We start from the raw sequence: 20,036 nt of genomic DNA, 5'->3' as shown, positions 1-20,036 counted from the left end.
TGTACACACCCAATCAATGTCACGCAAAACACTTTGAATACATCAAGAAATTCATCCAGTCACTGAGAACAGTTAAAAAACTGACCGAGAGGAAAACAAAAACACAAAGCCAAGCAAAACAACAACAACAAAAATTAAATTAAACTTTAAAAAAGACAAATTGCTATGTTTTCTGAAACAAATTAGTGACATCAAAAGTGTAAACCATGGCTTCAGTATTTATTTAAAAGTTTCAAAACAGACCACACAATATTACGAAATATTAAGTGCTCCATGTCATAAAAAAATGAGCCTTTTGTACACAGACCTTTATCAAAAATAAGCCAAAAAACGTATAAATACAAAACCATTTATGTACAAATACCAGAAAAATAATGCTTATTGAAATAACTACAAATTCTGAATTCACATTTCCTAGACTACACTGTAAAAAAAACAAAAAAACAAAAACACACACACACACAAACACACTACGAGACCTATTCCCAAGCTGTCAAATTCACACCCAAACACACGGTTTTCAAGTTTTGTTAGGACAGGACACTTAGCTTATCTCAGCGTAGAGGAAAAGCTAAAAAAAATTCACATCAGTATTAAGTTTTCCAAATGTTGGGACTGCCTCGAAAAAAAAAAACCATGTTGAACAGGTAAATGTCAGAGCTGACCTCAGGTGCACGTCACACCCTCAAAATTCATGGGCTTAAAAAGTCCAGATAAACTCATTGTATCTGTTTAAATCAACAGACTGAGAACAACGGCAAACGATGATTCGAATTAATTACATCGATTATCCTTCGAAACCAATCTAAAACACAGATGCTGCGTTTGATTTCTTTCGTTCGCAGGATATTTCCTTAGAAATACAGTAATAACTGTGCATTACTGAACCCCCCCCCCCCCACAAAACCTCATTTATTAAAAAGAAAATTCAGCAATTAAACTCACACTGATAGAGGAGCAACTGGATTAGCAACAGTTTACAAACCCGCAAAAGAGTGGGTCGGTTATCCGGCCCAGTACGTGGACCTGCTCGCCGTGGCAACAGGCCCCACTACGCAGGCAGGTTAGAGCGAACCTGATCCGACTGACGCACCGCAATCAGTCTAATAACTCCAGTCAGACTTCATTTGATTTTGTAAATGTATGAACACTTGTTAACTCATTAAATTCCTCTCAGCTTAATTCGATGAGTGCTGTAGACGACCTCTCTTAAGGCTTTAAGTTTACTCTCATCCAGTGATTCATCCTGTAAAGCTGCACGGCAGTTAAAGCTGTCATAATACAAGGCTGCCCCCTATGGGCCAAAGAATGTCATGACACATTTAAGACTTTGGAATTAGGGGAAGACAGAATTCCTGAGTTAATTAACGCACTACAAACACCCCCAAAGCACCCGATTTTCTTTTTTGCCGGTGATGCAATATGCATAATAACCCTGTATTTGTTTGAATATTTTTTTCAAATCTTAGGAGAAAAAAAAAATCAAAAGATTTACCAAAGGTAGGAGTCCACGCCTCTACCTTGCATTCTGATCAATTTTAAATTAAAATTGTCTATTTTTTTTTTTTTTTGCTTTGTTAAAATAAGCAAAGAGGTAAATCCACCTTTGGAATCACTGATATTAAAACAAAGTAATGGCTTCCGAGTGTAATGTCTCCTTCACATTAAAGCACCCCCCCCACACACACACACACATACACCCATACCTCAGCTCTACAACAGATCTCCGAGATCATAACCATCGAAGAAGTCGGACACTCCCTCGCCATCCTCCAGGCTCCACAGGTAATCGCTGTGGTCCAAGGGTGGAGAGAAACTGACGAAGGGGGTGTTGGGGAGCTGGTCTTCTGTGATCTGGAGCAGAGTGGGAGGCAAACCCAGTAGACCTTCGACATCTAGGAGAGAGGAACCACTGGATGGTGCGGTAGAGGTGGAGGTGGTGGTGGAGGAGGAGGATGCGGATGGAGCTGCTGTCGACACGTTTGCTGTGTTGTGAAAGGTGGGAGAGAGGAGGAGGGAGGGTGAGTCCAGTGGGCCCAGAAACTTTAGATCAGAACAGAACAGAACAGGATAAAAGGCTGCGTGGAGGCGTTTAGCTCCTGTGCTGCTGTAACGGCCTCACCAAGCTTCAACCATGACTTTAAAATTCATTTCCACCGTAGGAAATCTGCCTTTCACGTTTCTTTATTTTGATTTGTTACATTTACTTTCGATGTTTCATTGTCATACCGTTAAATACCAATCTGCAATTCTACCCTTTAACCACTAGATGGAGGCTACAATCCCATGTTCATGTTGCGTACAGACTGAATAGCACTGTCGCCTCACAGCAAGAAGGTTGCGGGTTTGAGTCCCAGCTCCAGCACAGGATCTTTCTGTGTGAGTCTGCATGTTCTCCCTGTTCCTGTGTGGGTTCTCTCTGGTACTCCAGCTTCCTCCCACAGTCCAAAGACATCAAGAGGGGACGAGGCTGATTGATACTCTAAATTGACCGTAGGTGTGACTGTGAGTGTGAATGGTTGTCTGTCTGTATGTGTTGGCCCTGCAATGGCCTGTCGACCTGTCCAGGGTGAACCCCGCCTCTCGCCTGTAGCCGCCAGGATAGGTTCCGGCCCCCCCGCGACCCTTAACAGGAATAAGCGGAAGAAAATGGATGGATGTTGCCTACAGAGATTCTCCTGTCAGTAGAGCCTGGGTGACTACAGGCAATGGGAGAGCTGATAACAGAAGGTTTCAGACACACCGTGGAGTCCCAGTATTCATTTCAGGTGTCATTTGCGTGGTGTGTGGAATAAAAGAAATGTAAGTAGATAATAATAAGTAGAATGTACTGTGTTCATAGATTGGATCAGATTTGATGAAGGTTGTTGGGTCGCGATGGTTAGAGAACCTGCACGTCTCACCACTATGTTTTCATGTTTAAATGCCCTTACAAATAAGGCGATGTCAAAAATGTCTGTGTTTTTTATTTTGCGTTTGAATTTCTTACATGCACCTGAGAAAAATGGAATTTCTCACATGAATGTAGAGTCAGTGCCCCTCCCTCCACCCTGCGTGAACCCTCCTGTGATGTAATCAAGCTTACACTCAACAGGCTCCTCTTTGACGCTGAAGCTCGGCAGAGGCGTCGGTGCTGCAGTTGGAGGGCCGAGCGGTGGAGGGAACTCTTTTTTGGGTGTGACAGAGCTTTTAACAGGACTGGCATCCTCAAGACCCTCTTCTGGACACAGGTAGACTTCAATAGGCCCGTTCTTACTCTTCAGATAGATCTGTAACGAGCCCTGCTAGGTGGACAAAGAGCCAAAACTGATCTTTTGAACAACCAAGTCATGTTCTTGACTTAAATACAGTTGGGTATTCACAAGGTTAATTAAAGAGTAGATGAAAAATATCACATTTTATACATTATACATGTAACATCTACAGAGCCCTGGAGTGGCCAGAGAGGAAAAGGTTTATCATTTCCCCTTAACTGTGTTATTTTGAGGCTGTGAGATATAACTTGTTCCCTCAACTACGGTATTTAGTGGCAACAAGATAAGACCTTCCATTGAATTGAATCAGGGCCAAAAGATGGGTTTTTTTTTCAAAAATATAAAATTATGGAACATTTAGTGGTTTTTTTTTAGTTGTATCCTGCAGCCACAAATGTATAAATTTGAGGGAACATGTTATATCTAGTGGTCTTGGAAGAGATTTATATAGAAAAAATCTCTTCCAAGACCGCTAGATACTAAATACCATAATATATATACCATTAATACCATAGCATTTTTTTCCTCCCCTCTCTAAGACCACATTATTTCTCCTGTCCATGGCTTATTGATGAAGGTATGAACACATAAAATCACATGCAGGTGCAGCAACATAAAAAAGGGAATGAGGTGAAAAGGAGGAAACAAGAAGAATGCATTGTAAAACAACATTGTGCTCTCACCCCTGCCGTGTCTGGCACCTCCAGCTTCGTCTCGGTGGGGGCTTTGACGGCAATGACAGTCTGGTCTCGGAGACTGCCGATGGATCGAATATCTTGGTAGGTCACATAGCCCAACGTGAAGTGAAAGGTCAAGGGTGACAACAACAGAAACTAAGTAGATATTTGTAGGAATCCAGATGTAGCAGAACAGCGCTACAGGGCTGTTAGTCAAGGATATCTCTGATTGTCTTTATGTTCCGTCAGTTGTTTGAGCTGTGAGGTGCTGGAGTGGATCAGGTCATCCAGAGATCTCTCGGCTCTCTCCAGGTCTACCAGCTCTTTCCTCAGGGCCCGGGCCTTCTCTCCTCCACCTGCACCACCCTCAAACACATCGCCCACTCTAACAGAACAAAAGAAAGCCAATGAGTTGACAAGTCCACAATTAAAGAAGAAGTTCACTTTCACCAGAACTCTTTAATCTAGACAAGTTGCAATACTTTCGAAAAACCGTCAGGAGATGGATTACAACCCAGTCTTGTCTACTTGTTTTCCAAATTTAAAAATGGCTCATCAAACATAAACATCCTATTTTACATTAATACTCACAACCACTGGATGTTATTTTTGGACTTCTTTCGAATTAGCTGAACCCCTTCCAGAACATTAGTGATGTCATATATCCGCCTCTTCTGAACCTCCAGCACCTCGGTGGCCCAGTTTAGGTCCAGAACACCATCGGGAGACTCAGCAATCAGACCAACAAATTTCTTGGTCAGCAGGCCCAGGGAGGTGTCGTACCTCGTCCGCTCACCGGGAGACTTCGGAGCTGAGAACAACCACCAAAGATGTAATTAAAGGCGAGAAAACAAATTGGGGGGAAAAAAACTGCGAATAACAGCTGATTTTTTTTCATTAAAAAAAAACAAACAAACAAACAAAAACCAAACAAAAGCGGCGTAAACTAATGACTTTTTAAATAAGTGTGAAAACAACTAGAGTTGCATGATTAATGCTAAAGTTAAGCTATTCGTCCACTGCCTTCCATCTTTCCGAGATGTAACTTAATCTGCGGTATTTATTCAACATCTTGTCGGCTCGGTGTTTGACCACAAGTTCTACACAACTGCTCTGCTGTCACTGTGACCTCATATATCCAGTAACACCATCTTATCTGAGGCCTGATCCATGGCGGTGTGCGTTTACTCACTCTTTGGACTTGGTATCCTCGCTGCGATGCTACATTTGCCTTTTGGTGTACGGAACTCTGGAAGATAAAGAGGGTCCTCAAGATCCAGCTTCCTTTTGGCCTACAGAGAAATATGAACGATATTAAATGGGAGGAAAAAAAACAAGAAAATCCACGTGTGGTTTGTTTTCTATCACCTTTCGTCACGTATTATCCTTACTACGGCTCAACAAATCTCAGTGACCTCAGCAAGTTAAGAGTTAAATCATAGAAGTCAGTGACATCAATGCTGGCTGAAGTGCTAAAAAGGAGGGGGTTGTTGTTGAAAAGTGCCGCGTCATAAATGTGCCAACAGCCCTCAAGTGCAGGAACAAAGCATCCCCTCACACTTTCCCAAGCAATTCAAGAGGGGCTAATCGTGTGCGAGAATAGGGAAGGGGGGTTGATTACCTCTCCTGCAACTGCATGCAAAACACCAGGAAATCCCTGGAATCACTCAATGACCTCTCCTCCCCTTTAAGACCCCCTTCCACTGTCTTTTTCTGCTGCTCTCCACCGTACAACATGATTAAACAGTGCTGTGATGCATCACTCACACTACATAAACTGGACATCCACTAAAAAAAACAAAAAAAACAACACATACAACCTTTGGACCCTGACTTAAACATACCCTCTCCTCGTGTGACCTCTTGACCCATTTCAATCATACCAAAAGTGAAAGCAGCTTCTATGCTGCAGAACAACAGTGTTTGCTATTAGAAATAAGCGTGTTTATCTTTCAAAGTGCTGTTCAGTGTTATGCTATACAACATAATCATTGAGCAGATTTAAGAGTTGGTTTATTTGACTGAAATATGTGTGACGTGAGCATTTCTGGTGGAGTGTGTGAAACATCCGCCTTTCACTGTAGGGTTATGAACATCACTGCTAACTTTACTCGCCCCGACTCCAAAGCTTTCTCTACCACACACACACTCGCTAATAATAGGCACACAGCCTCCACCCCGAGCTATTCCATGGAAATAGCTGGAAAAGAAACCACATTGAAAAGTAAAAGAAACAACAACAAAAAAAACCCCACTAAGAATCTGAACAAGAAATACACAATAGGGGTAATATGCGTTTGCAGTGTGTGTGAAATAAGCTAATGCCGTGCTCATGTTTTTCCCATATTAGTCTTTTCAACAGGCGATTTTTTTTTAATTTGCCGTACCAAGCATGGTTTCTTCTGCGACTCCTAGTAAAACAATCATGTCTAATAGACATTTGTGCCAAAACTAAAAGAAATTCCTCACAGGCGTTTCGAAAATGTGTTCACAAGAAAGGGACGGCTTTGAGGTAATAAGTAACCTTGACCTCTGACTATCGTTGGGGTACCAGAGACTGGTCTTGGGTCTTGAGACTGGTCACGAGAACACTTTTTTTTTTTTTTAAATACAGGTATTGGTCTTGGGCGCAGCATGGCTCAGAGGTAGCATGGCCGTCTAGCAACCAAAGGGTTGCTGGTTTGATTCTCACTTCCTCCAGTGACCATGTTGAAGTATCCTTGAGCAAGATACTGAACCCCGAATTGCTCCTGATGGCCCTGGGACAGACTGGCGAACCCCACCTCTCACCCAATGTCAGCTGGGATAGGCTCCAGCCCCCCGCAACCCTTAATGGATAAGCGGTATAGAAAATGGACGGATGAATGGATGGGTGTTATTGGTCTTGTGCTGGACCAAACCTCATTTTTGCTCTGTCTTTTCTCGGTCTCGGACCTAGCGGACTCAAGATTTTAGGTCAAGACCACCACTGTGGTGCCTCTGCATTATTTGATTGAATACAAAAACACCCAACTCCAAACGCAACCAACAGCTTGTCAGTGGAAGAAGCTGGAAGGAGGAAGATGTCAGCAAATTTGTCCGCAATTACACACGAACGAAAGGTTTCATATGCACCAAAAACTAAAACAAAAAAAAGCATTCCATAGGCTGTACATAATGCAAAGGGACCCTCTGGTCTCATCTTAGTCTCACCCTGCAGTGGTCATGGCCTCAGTACTCTCTGGTCTAGGTCATGACTTGGTCTCATTTGTGCCAAGTCTAAAGAAATGTCCTCATGTCCTCATTCCTGAGATAAAGCACACATGTGTGCTGCAGTGACTGACAGACAACCTGGAAACATTGTGCCTCCATATCATTCCCAGATGCTTCAGCCTGGCAGGGAATCGGTGACAGTTAATACAGTGGCAGAAAACACAATCATTCAAATCTGATCTAACTCGTATTTCTTGTCTGCAGATGTTACTTGAAAATACCCTTTGACATTTTGAGGGCAGTGCTGATGCATCTTCATCACAGTCTATCGGTAGATCTCCAACTGGAAGCCCTCAGGGAACTCACCAGGTAGTGCATGCATTTACACTCACCCTAACAGGCTATTATTTCATAAATTTACAATCCAAGCCAAGCAAAACCAGCAGCAAAGGAAGGACAAAACTGAGGAAAGACTAAAAATGCAACGCAACCATCGGGTCACTTGGATAATACCTAGTTGTTGCTCCAGACCAATTAGCATTTAGCAAAGGAATACCAAAGCTGCTAAAGGTATGGCCAAGTGTCTAAGAGCTAACAAACAAGGACAGAGAGGGAGTGACAGAGTTGTACCAAATCCCTGTCAGCAGATTATCAACTCTAATAAATGTTTACGGTGAAGGACAAAGTTAGAAGTCCGTCTGTGTTCATTTCCTTCAGCGTACAGAGCACCCGCACATTAATACACTGGTGACAGAGTTAATGTGGTGCTGGAATTAAACCAGACATTTCTGAGGCTGCTGGGTAAATTGTAGAATTTGGTTTACCCCTCCATTGCTTTACCTTATCTAATTATGTCAGGAAACTGATACCTCAGAGATGGGAAAAGTGTTGAATTGATGCAACCAAGTGTGAATATGCACGTGAGTGTGAAGATAGTGAAAGCAGCCATTGTCCTAGCGTGCTCTCTGACATGTCCACCTGTTGTTGACTGACGACATCTGGAGCACCACAGCAAATGTTTGAGCTACTGGGATTAATCTCAGTAACATCACCAGAGACACATCACATCTACTTCTCAACCCAATGGAGACCGTTAGCATTTATTAGGACATGGATACCATTAGCATTTATAAGTAAATATACTGTGAGCGTTTATAAGGACATGGATACTGTAAGCATTTATTAGCAAATGGGTATTTTGAGCAATTATTAGGACATTGAAACTGTTTGCATTGATTAGAAAACAGATGCTGTTAGCATTCATTCGCAAATGCAGAGTGTTAGATTCACTCGCAAATGGAGACTTAGTATTTATTAGTAAATGGAGGCCTTTATTAGAAACTGTTTTGGCATTAAAATTCTGTTGCTGGTGATACATTTCTGTCTGTCAACAATCACTCACAATGTTAGCTTAAAAAAAAATACAGGGAACACGGCGGAAGTAGGACTATCAAAAGCACTGTCAGTCTATAATAATGCTAGCAGCTCACGGGGGCTTTCAGCAGCCAACATGCTCATTATGTCAATGCTAAGATGCTTATGTTAAGCAGGAATTATTTTAGTTTGATGTGTCAGCATGCCAAAATATAATAAGTCTAAAGCACAAGGTGGCTGAGAGGAATGTTTTTATTCTCTCTGAATCAATGTCATGAAAAATTTCCCCTGATCCTGTTGCTACACCGTAATCATCAAAAGGATTGTTCTGCAAAGGAAAAGAGCAAATTTACAGCTGATTCAGAAGACAAAGTGCATATTCTACAAACCACAATCCTGGCTTGTCACTGGTGATGACTTAGTTCACAAGAGGAGGATGCATCATCCGGGAAACATGAATAGTCAACACTTGCGTCATTTAACTGTCAAGAGAGGTTCATGTGAATTTACAAGAAATTTGGAGAACTAGGAATTAAGGGTGTTTTTTTCATCAACTGATTTTAAGTTCAAATAAAGTTCAAATACATTGGTGGAAACATGATTTGGGATTATTCTGTGTGGAACATCAGCACACAAAGTTCCCAGATGATCCAGAGCACATTCGCTCTTAAAATTCTCTTAAATGTCAAGTGGACAAACGGGTAAATCAGTCACAAGGGAGGATCATCTTGGGACTGTCAATATATGTCCACAGTAGAAATGTGCAGCTCACTATGGTGGAACAGCGCACAACCAATCCAAACAACAATTCTGAGCCTTCAGATAGGAAAAGGTGAGTTTGTCCTGGCCTGTATTTGCAGCTGAGATCAACAGCCAGGCATGACGGCCTTACGCAAGACAGGAATCAACGGTTTCTCCCTGCAGCTGTATTAGTTGAGGGGTGGTGGTGGGGTTATGGTCTTCTCTTTTTTCAAATATGCTGTGTCAACTGTATTGCGCACATATTTCAAATAGTGGAAACAGATTTGTCTTCTCCACGATGAGAAAAAAACAGAAACTTCCCTAAAGATGGAGCCAGGTAAATAGCTTTGGATTATTTTAAAATGAATTCTCATGGCATTACTATGCAGTAAGTAATGGGAAAGGCCACAGAAAATGCCACTCCTATTAGCTCTTTATCTGTTGTACTTGCAGTATCACCCTGCTCACGTTCTGCTCGAACCTCACCCTGCCTGCTTGCCCTGCCACACCCAAGCTGCTTTCACTGGCTGCTCTTCAGTTTGCCGTAAACTCTTCACCCAATTCCCGACGTCTTATCCATTGTCATGAACTCTCCATAGGTGTGTTTCAACCTCTAACTCACAGTGAGGTGTATGACTTCTACAAACACGCTCCAAACCAATAAACCGTTTCTGTTAGGCTGCACAGGACTTAAGATTCCATCCAAGCTGAGGGCAAGTTCCAGTACGCCTGCAAATATCTACCCTGTACACAATCCCCCCTCACAACCACACCCTTGGCTAGTCAAAACAAAACAAAGCCTGCATTACTTTTGAGATTTTCAATGTGTCTCTCAAGAGCTAACAGAGAAGGGCGGATCTGACATTTGGGGGTTGTTGGTAGAGGGACCGGGGGGGGGTGCTCTGAAAGGCTAAACTGCCCTATTGAGGTAGTGCTTCGGGGCAACTCTGGCCAGAGGCTGGGCAACAACAAACTGGGAGTGATAGAGTTGAAGTTTACTGAAGTACTTACAATTGGCCATGGTGGCCAACGTCACACCCAGGAGGTGTCAGTCTGAATGGGGGCTCACTGCAGGGGGGGGATCCAAGAATAAAGGATACAGAGTTCAATAGCCCTGGAGAACCAGCAGGTTAACATGATTCTAGAAAAGTCAAATTGATTGCGTTATTTTGACTATAACTTGTCTTTTCACCTGACTTAAGTCTTATTTTTCAAAGTCAGACTAAGAGCTAAATAAAGCAGCCGGGGATTCATTTACTCAGACAAGCACACACTTCAGTTGGCCCGCTGTGATACTTGACCCTGAAGTCTATCAGTGCAGTCAAGGGACGCCTCATCACGCTGGGCGCTAGCAAAAAAATAACACTTCTGGACGGACGAGGAGTTTTTTTGCAGTCTCAGCTCATGGAAGTGTCTGGTTTTCTTTAGGATGTTACGTTTCACCTGCTTCCCAGCTGGCTGTCTTGTGTGACACAAAGGGTTAACTAGAAGACAGCGTGACTGCAACCAACTATTGTTTCTGAAATGGACATTGGCAACCACTTTGCGTAAAGCGAGACAAAAGTAGCACAATCAAATGGTCTTATCAAAACATAACTAGATTGCTCGGTTGCAACTGTGCATGTAAACCCACTGATTAAAGACACGCATTGCTTAATTTGTAAATCATGAGGTGCCAGAACGCAAAGTACACGTGACGGCTCAGGGGTGAGAGAGGGGCACAGGTCCCGGAACGTAACCAGAAAACAACATACAAATGCCCACTTGCCCTGATGTGGGACTTACAAGCCTCCATTTCAAATAATATCCATGGTATCAATCAATGTTATGACGACAATTCACAGTTATTTAGCCTCCTCTGCGCAGCACAGGTGAATGCCCACATCACCACAGGTGGGACAACAGGTCTAACTTGTAAAACAAACAAAAAAGAGCTCACAATGAATCACAACAATCTTCCATTATTATTATTACGGTATTTAAAGATTGGCACAGCAGCCTATTATTAGACGGTATGCTCACCATTTAGTTGTCCAAAACACCCCACATCACGTTAGACCCGGCTTGGCTAGCTGGAGGTGAACCTGGCTAGCTGTGGCGGCGCTAGCCTCCTGCTGCAGCCGATTTTGATCGTCAACATGACCGCTGCAGCTGCCCTCGTCGCCGCTTGTGGAGGCTTTTCTGACTCCTTTTAAGCGTCATGCGACTCTTCCTTCTTGTTAAAAAAACAACAAATTTAACTGTCTTTTTGACATGTTGGCGTTGAAATAGTAACTTTTTATTTCCTCTCTGCTCGCTCCTCAGAGGCGGCGAATTTCGAAAGGTTGTTTGTTTGTGTCAGGGGCGTGGCTTGTTGGCATCAGCGCACCAACAGATCTCCGACTCTTTCAAATGACGTTGAATCTTAATAAACAACATGAAATTCTAAGGATTTGGTCTGTAAATTTATCTATGCACATTATTGTTGTATTTTAAACATTTTTAAAATGTTTTCATATTTTCTTTTAATACAAGAGGTACTGGATCTTCCCAAATAATTACCTGAACACAGGGAGGCTAAAATTCAGAGGTGCCGGATCTTGTTCCGGCAGGATCCGGCTCAAATTAACCCCTGAAGACACGCAAGTTCTTAAAAAGAAGTGAAGACTTTATGAAGTTTGTATGAATTCACAGGAACTGGTGAAAATGTGTGTGACACAAGCAGGGAATAGTAAGATCATTGTTTCTGGTCGCCATTATTCAAATGCATCCGGTCACCAAAAGTGGCACGCAGTTGTAGAAAATACTGGCTGCGTCTAGTGAAACAGATAAATAGTCAAATGCGAAAGCTCTAAAGGACAAAGTTGAATTTTAAAGTAGTGGAGAGAAAAAAAAAAAAAAAAGACTTCCATGGACTTTGAAGGGAGGATGAAATCCTGTAACACAATTACACCACTACCAACCCACAAGGACACAGTGACACAATAACGCCTCTGATATTTAACCTTGAAGTCTAGTTAACGTGATTCAGATGAGCATCTTAATTCACGTGAACTTTTTGTCTTGTTTTCAAACAGTAACTTTCAAAATAATCCCTCTCCCTATCCATGGGGAAATCATTCTAAAAATCGTGATGCGTCTTCTCTGAATGGATTCATTTAGTCAACAAGAAAAAAAAAAAAAGAATGCTCCCAAACATGTATTCAAAGCCAACTTGGGATGTAAAATGTTAAACATGCTTGGAGCTTCGCTGCAGTCTTTCAATTTAGCCTCATTTACTGAAAATTACTGAGAAAATTTCATTATTGTGAGACTTTTGACAAATTTCATCGCCCCGCGTCTCTCTTTTCCACCTCATTTCAGTTCTCATATCGGTGACATCGGCCATTCCCTGCACAGAACGTGACGACGGTTCCTTCATGTCATTCAAAAAAACAAAACCAAAAACCAAAGTTAATGAGGTCACAATAATACAAGAGACGGCGATAAAGGAGCATTATCAGTGTGGAAACACGCTGAGCATACTGGGTCTTTATCAGCTGCTTGACACATCTTCCAGTGATAACACGTATCAGCTCACATCCTCCGCTCCGTGTTTCCCAGAGCTGGTTGAAGACAATCGGCCTCAGCTCTGGATTAACAAGTCAACACATAAAAATGGAAAACTCCCAACGTGCGACATCCCTCGATGCGTGGACCTTGGATCCTGATAAAGTTCACCTTGGTGTATAATAAGACAGGTGGCAGCCTATGTCTCACTTCGCTTGGTTAATCCTCTTGCAGGACTTATGAGTGAATACAGACCGAGGGCAGGTGGTTAACATGAGCTTTGGAGACCCTGTACAAGCCTGTGACCCCTCATCTTTCCAGTTTGGCTGCTTTGGACCAAATATAGACAAGAGAATAAGAGAGGTGAGTATAATTAAAAATACAGCTAACACTGAACTTTTATCACATGAACACATTTGCTTTTTGCAGTTAATTTTGTTTTCACCTGAATAAACAACTTCCAAAGAAAAACCCCAACACCACCAGTTGTCCCATTATGACCTCTGACCTCCAGTATTGACGTGAACAGGTTACACAGGTCGTTAATGACAGGTGGTGTAAAAGCAGCTGTCTCTCTCTCTCTCTCTCTCTCTCTCTCTCACACACATACAAAAAAAAGCTGAACACAAAAAAAAAATCATCCTATCAGAGAACAAACTACCACCACTCTACAATATTAAAACCTGGCATTTTTGTGGAGAAGCGACCACTGCCATCTCCCACTGTGAGAGCCACTCACCCCCCCCCCCCCCCCCCGAAAAACCCCCACAGTTTAAACACAGTCCTGCTCCCTCCTCCAGCAAACATCCACACGATCTGCCATTGTCCTCTTAACTACAGCTGGACTGCGGACAAATACGTCTTCATATGGCTGGCAAAGAGACGACACGCTCGAATAGTTCCTTCAGGAGTCACATTGGCTCCTGTGCGTCAGAAACGTGACTGAAACGCTGCTCAAGATGCATACCAGCACCCCCCCCCCCCACACACACACACACACACACACACACACGAGCTCTAGACAATGTAATAGTGCGTTAAAGTGTGTGTTTGGGTTATTTACCGGCAGTCGCCCGGAGGATGATCTGATGGGTTTAGCCTCCGGTCCGTGGGGGGTTGAATACAGGCTGTTGGCTCTTTGTTCAGCCGCGGCGGTGTTGCAGATCTGGGTGAAATACCCGGCCGGTACCGTGCTCATCGGTGGGCTGGACAGACCGGTGCTGAAGAACTCGTTCTTAGTTACTCCGGTGCTCAGGAGCTTGATCTTCTGCTGAGAGCAAGGCTGTCCTACTGCCGGCCGAGCAGCAGCCGGAGAAACGCCTTTAGGAAATCGCATCATTTTCGTCCCGAATAAACGAAGTGAAGCCGGTGAAGCGAGAGGAAACGAGAGCTGCCGGCGGAGCACCGTGATTAACCTGTTGTTAACAAGCTGCTGCTGCAGGTTCTCTTCAGAAAATAATCTACCGGTGAATGTAAGAACTAAGAGCCTGCAGCTCGAACACACACTAACATATAAACTGCATGAGCTCAACACGCGTATTTCCCTCTAATTTGCCGGACTTGGTCGCAGTTCTTTGTCCGGTAAAGTGCAGAGGAAGCTTGCTCTACAGGTGATATCTCATACTCTCTAAATAAATACACAATTTCACACGTTCAGAAACGACCCAGGCTACCAGGCTTCATGCAGATCCAGGTGGAGATTAGTAGTGCCCCCCTCTGATCCGGAATCAGACCCGGTCCGTGACTCGATCCTCTCCGTCCACCTCTGAGCTCTGCTCTCCATACAAGAGGACAAGAGCTGGGGGAGAAGCGCAGTTTTAGCGCCAAACTTCATCGCGCGAAATTCAGATCTCCCGCGGTTAGAACTCGCTTCTGATTGGCTCACGGCACGCTCGAGTTGTCAAATTTGCATAAAGCAGTTGTATGCATACGGTGTCGGTGTTCTTAAAGAGACAGTAGCCCAGTTTAGGACAGAATGTTCTTTCAATTTTCAGGCTGGACTTGAAAACAATGAACGCTACTTACTTTTTGAATATGAATGATGAGCAGGCAGTTGTGTTACCACCGTGTTTGTTTTTGAAAACACATTGAGGTACGCACAAATTTGAAATAAAGAACCCCCATACAAAAATTATCACAACTAAAAGAAAAAAAAAAATCTTGGATGAGGTGCGATGTGTTAAATTTAGCTCTAAATTCTAAAAAGGAAAAAAAAAAAAGAAAAAAAAAGAAAAGCAAAAACTAAAATGTAGGTACATAATGGTGAACACTGTGTGGTTCAATATTTTTCATTAATTATACATTAATTGTGAGTTTTGCTGCAGTGGAGTTTGTTGATACGAAACAATAGGGGGAAGTTTTTAATGATGTAGGTTAGACAGTTAGAAAAGCTGAGTTTAGGCACTGACGTGTGACATTCTACCGGTACAGACCTGTGCTCAGGCATAATATGTGAATAAGTGGAAATTATTTATATTATAAAAACTATTTCATTGTTTCCTCGGTTCCTCCACTTGAGGAACTTGTCTGAAGCTATTATTGAGGCCCGTAACGAGTTGTCTCCGAGGATAGTCGCCTACTATGTGATAACTGGATTCATTCAGTACCACTCTTGCTTATTGGCTCAGGAGATATTGAAAGAAAACAGCCCCCTCCCCCACCCACAGCTAGCAGGCCAAGCCATATGACATGACCCCCACTGGCCGAGGCAAAGCAGACTCCCGTCATCAAATCTATTGTCCTGCATCCATTTGCACGACATTTCACGTGAAAGCATTACATCTAAACAGCCTCGCAACACAAAATAAGTCATTTGGGATAATTATTTAAAGTTGGTGTAAAATTTTAGCCAGCAAAGCTCGTTCATAGACACGTGTTACTAGAAACACAAAGTGATCTCTTCCTCTTTCTTTCTACTACACAGTGAAAAACATGAGCAATATTGCACAACCCACAGTCACAGGGATGTCTTATCACACTGTGTTGGGTTTGCACGACTTGTGTAATCTGTATATTACACAAAGATGGTGGGAATTGCATCCTATTAATAACATATTCAGATAAGCCAGATTTTACACCCTTTTGTGCAAAGGCTTTAATCTATTTCCCTGTTGTCATATTTCTTGTCAGTCACACGACTCAATGACTCAGCGCTATTTTAAGGACGAAGAGTATTTGAAATTCAACAAGCAGCGACATCATTATTACTCTCATATCATGATGTTGCCAGTATTTTCCCAACAGTGTAAAATATGCACATCTCGGCAGCAATAAAGGGTTTTTGTTTCCATTCAAGAAGATTCAAAATGTGTTGCATGAAGTTCGTATGAACGATGAATGGATTGGGATTCGCTGCGAGGTTAAAGGTTTGCATTTGTATGTCAAAGTAGCACTTCAGAAGTTCATTCTGACATCCAAAACTCAGCTTGCGTTTGAGATCCTGGGACGCCAAGAAACAAGTTGCTGTATTCAGATACCGCCATCCTGTGGTTAGTGGTGGTAGTGCATGACTGTTGTGTAAATTCAGTCTCATTTTGCTGCTTCCTGATTTGACTAGAAGCCTAACTGTAAAACATTTGTCACTTAAGCACACTAGTAGAGATGGAATAGATACAATATCATGAACTTGTACCATGATAATCTCTAGTTCAATAATCTTGGTGCAAAATGTTAACTTTTATTTGCATGAGCATATTTTTGATAATTGCTTCTACCAGTAAAACAGTATTTGTTGTATACTGATGCAAACCTAAAGCCTTCGTTCATCTTCCACTTTCAAGTTCTTCCCACTTTTTGAAGAAATATCTCTGCAGTAACTTTTTGCACCACTAGATGGCGATATAATCCCATTATTCAAGCGGAAGGTAGACGCAGGTAGCCAATATGGAGAATCGTCACCTCTTTTTCTGAGTATTTACGATCACATCTCAGCTAAAAGAAAAAAATATATATATATAAATATATATATATATATATATATATTTCAACACGTCACATGAATAATCAACATCAAGAAAATCTGTACAAAAGACAAATAATAAACCTTCTAAAAAAAAAAAAGTGAATAAAATATGCTCGAAAAAAATGCTCTCATAATTATTACCATAGAGATCAACCCAAAGATGAGTATACTAACTACTCCGTAATAAACGTCTTTAGGTAAAATGTGTTTAGTAAAAATAGATCACAACACATCTGCTGGTTGGCTGCTTTATTCAGTGACAAAGACACTTGATTGTAAATTACTTGATTGGATCGACTACTTGCTACGCCACGTGACACCACAAGATGGAGGTGTTCGTTCACCTTTTGACACCAAGGAACGACGCTGACACGCTCATCCAAATACCTACAGCCACACAGTAGCTCCTTGTGATTCTGCACATTATCTTTAACGTCACATCTTGTAAATAAATGTTTGGACAATGCAACAAACATCCTGTTCATGGTGGCGTGTGATGTCATCAGTAATTTCAACCACAGCCCCCCCCCCCCATCCAAAACAAGACATGTGAATGATCAGACCAGCCTGTTTGTTGCTTTACAATCATGCGGTTCACAGGTGCATCAAACTTTAAGCTACCAATTCAATGGAAAAATAGAAGCACACACAGAAACTCCCCATTGTTTGATTTCCAACCACTTGACCTCAAGTTTCAGCTGAGTACGTCCTGTTGCATCAGCATTTCATTGACATCCTAAACCCCAAAAACTCATGTCAGCATCCCTCTTCATTCTTTGCCCCATTGCATTACTTCACAGTAAAACACAACCAAAACCTTTCACAACTTTTTTTGTTTATTTAATTACATAAAACATACAAAGCAAAACTTTACAATAATGAGTTTATGAAACTCACAGCAGATTGTCTGTAGAAATAACACAATCCCTACAAACACTTACAATTAACTCTAGTATAGAGTTCTGATTATACCTAAGAAAATCCATTCAGAAAAAAAAAAAATACAAGCACACCTCACATACCCACAGCAGATATGTACACATTTATATTGTAATAATCTCCAGATTACTAGAAAACAAATTCAGGGGGATATAATGCAGGGGTGAGATGATGTGAGAAAAGTCTGTGTAGATAAATATTGTGGCGATTGACCCACAAAGTTTTGTCTGGAATGTAACACAAAAGGTTTAGAGCAGTGGAGTAGCCATAGAAAAAGGAAAAAAAACAAAACAAACTGAGGTCATGAGATAGAACCACGAGACAGGCCTCAAAAAAATAATATGTTTCTTTGATTATTTGATATTTTTGAAAACCTTGATGTTGCAAATTAGTTAAATTGAGGGGAAAAAGAAAGATATCTCATGGCTTCAATATATAAATATATATATATATATATATATATATATATATATATATATATATATATATATATATATATATATATATATATATATATATATGTTTATTTCTTTGTGGCCTTGAATTTTTTCCTCTCTTTTTGGCCATTCTGGGACTCCGTAGAAAGAAAGCATGTACCACTATTTCTACTTCTATCTGGGAAATCCAAGGTTTTGGGGAGTCACTTTCCAGATCCTGGCTTCTGCTTTGGTGTGTTGATATGTCTCTCCAGGAGCCAAAGTCTCATCTAGAAACATTTTTTCCATCTTTTCATATTTCTTATTTTTCTCCTTTTAAAACTCCTCCTCCGTTTTCTCTCTCTGTCTCTCTCCCAAATACCTATCCCACCCTTTCTCTTGCCCCTCTTGTCCTCTTGCCCGGAGTGAAGTGGAGACATGTGTTTCCCTGCACCTGCATGGAGAGAAAGGAAGAAAAGTGAAGTCAGATCTCTCTCTCTCTCTCTCTCTCACACACACACACACACACACACACACACACACACACACTGGCCCTCCCTCCCTCCCTCCCTCCCTCCCTGCAGAGGGGAGCAGACAGACTGGCGCCGAGCATGGAACTTTCATTAACCCCAGGCAGATAGCAATGAATCCGCTACACATTCACTGGCCTGTCTAATTAGCAACCATGGTGAATGTGGAGGGCAGGGAGACCTTCATTCCCCCCACGAACATCAATGCCTACACTATTCCCATGATATTTAGAGCTTAAAGTTATTTCATATTAAAAGCTCCCTCAAAAAAAAAACAATACGCTTCTCTTTCTTTTAGAAGCATCTGAACAGAGTCGCCCGCAGACAGGACATTTCAAAGCACTTGTATCTTGTGATCATCATGAATTCATGCTATACGTACCAGTATCAGTTATCCTAATGGCACAACCGACCACCTTCTTTGGAGAAATTTCGAGTGAGGTCTGCAGTCTGGACGAAGAGCAGAAAAATGGGAGTTTGAGATTTATGCCACATCTTAATATCATCATTGAATGCACGGTAATAATCTACAGTTAGGTTTTTTTTTCCGATTCTACTTCAAAGGAGATTACATAACGCATTTATGGGGAAATAAACGACGAGCATCGGCCCGCATCCCTCCTCACCTTTATTGACAACACCATCTCCGGCGTGGCTGTGTCCTCCGCCTCCAGCGCGATCTGCAGGTCGAAGATGTAATCGATGACATGCTGCAGGATCTCCACCTGGCTCACCGATTTATTCTGGGGGATACTTGGAACCAGCTCCTTCAGTTTGGAGTAGCAGTCGTTCATATCGCACAGGGCGCCCATCGGCTCCTCCAAACACGAGTGTTTATTCCGGCTGATCGCAACGCTTTGCTCCGAAATGCAGCACACGGCCTTGTAGCAGCTCCTCACCGAGCGGACGGGACTGATAGCTTTCATGATTTTCTAAAAATGTTTTTTTTTTTTAACAAAAAACAAAAAACAAAACAGAAAGCAAACAGGGCTGGTGCTGCTGATGGTGATCCTCCTCCTCTGAGTGTGTGGCGCTTCACAGCTACCAGAGCGACGTACACTTAGGTTTTATAGACTACGCGCCTGATGACGCCCCCTTACTCGCAACGCGCTCTGATTGGCCAGTGTAAAAAAATAAACGCATTCTGATTGGCTGTTATCTTGCAGAAGGTTTGGAAAGAATGAGGAAATTGGACTGGGATGCCTGAGGGGGATTGTCAATCAATTACCTCGGTTACCTCTTTCAGGTGGTGGAATTTATTTGCAATAGATAGCAAAGTAGGGCACGAACGAAATGGAAGAATTCCAATATAAGAATGGTGAAAAAGGAGGAATATTTACTTGATCTCCCTTTATGTTTCGAAGTAGTGAATTCCATAGTTTTCACATGGCAAGATGCCTTCAGTCTATCCTAGCTTAACCTTG

At 42.1% G+C, this 20,036-nt stretch overlaps 2 protein-coding genes across 2 annotated transcripts; both read right to left on the bottom strand.

Annotated features, from left to right (window-relative positions):
• Nucleotides 1-910: 910 nt before the first annotated feature.
• Nucleotides 911-14,978, bottom strand: e2f2 (E2F transcription factor 2). Its single transcript, XM_086183377.1, has 7 exons — nt 13,830-14,978; nt 5,124-5,223; nt 4,523-4,742; nt 4,155-4,316; nt 3,938-4,052; nt 3,086-3,281; nt 911-1,985 (listed from the first exon to the last, which is right to left on the bottom strand). The coding sequence occupies exons 1-7, from the start codon at nt 14,103-14,105 to the stop codon at nt 1,714-1,716; spliced, it is 1,341 nt and encodes a 446-aa protein (XP_086039503.1). The 5' UTR covers nt 14,106-14,978; the 3' UTR covers nt 911-1,713.
• A 2,564-nt stretch (nt 14,979-17,542) lies between these two features.
• Nucleotides 17,543-19,675, bottom strand: id3 (inhibitor of DNA binding 3). The gene is made up of 3 exons (XM_086182109.1): nt 19,239-19,675; nt 18,995-19,062; nt 17,543-18,536 (listed from the first exon to the last, which is right to left on the bottom strand). The coding sequence occupies exons 1-2, from the start codon at nt 19,536-19,538 to the stop codon at nt 19,009-19,011; spliced, it is 354 nt and encodes a 117-aa protein (XP_086038235.1). The 5' UTR covers nt 19,539-19,675; the 3' UTR covers nt 17,543-18,536; nt 18,995-19,008.
• Nucleotides 19,676-20,036: the final 361 nt, after the last annotated feature.

Source organism: Aulostomus chinensis, chromosome 17 (assembly GCF_037954235.1).
Source record: "Aulostomus chinensis isolate RoL2024-O1b breed Wild chromosome 17, RoL_Achi_v1.0, whole genome shotgun sequence".
In the NCBI taxonomy this organism is placed as follows: Eukaryota; Metazoa; Chordata; class Actinopteri; order Syngnathiformes; family Aulostomidae; genus Aulostomus; species Aulostomus chinensis.
The sequence above is the reverse complement of the archived record's forward strand: the minus strand, read 5'-3'. Positions and strand labels throughout refer to the sequence as shown.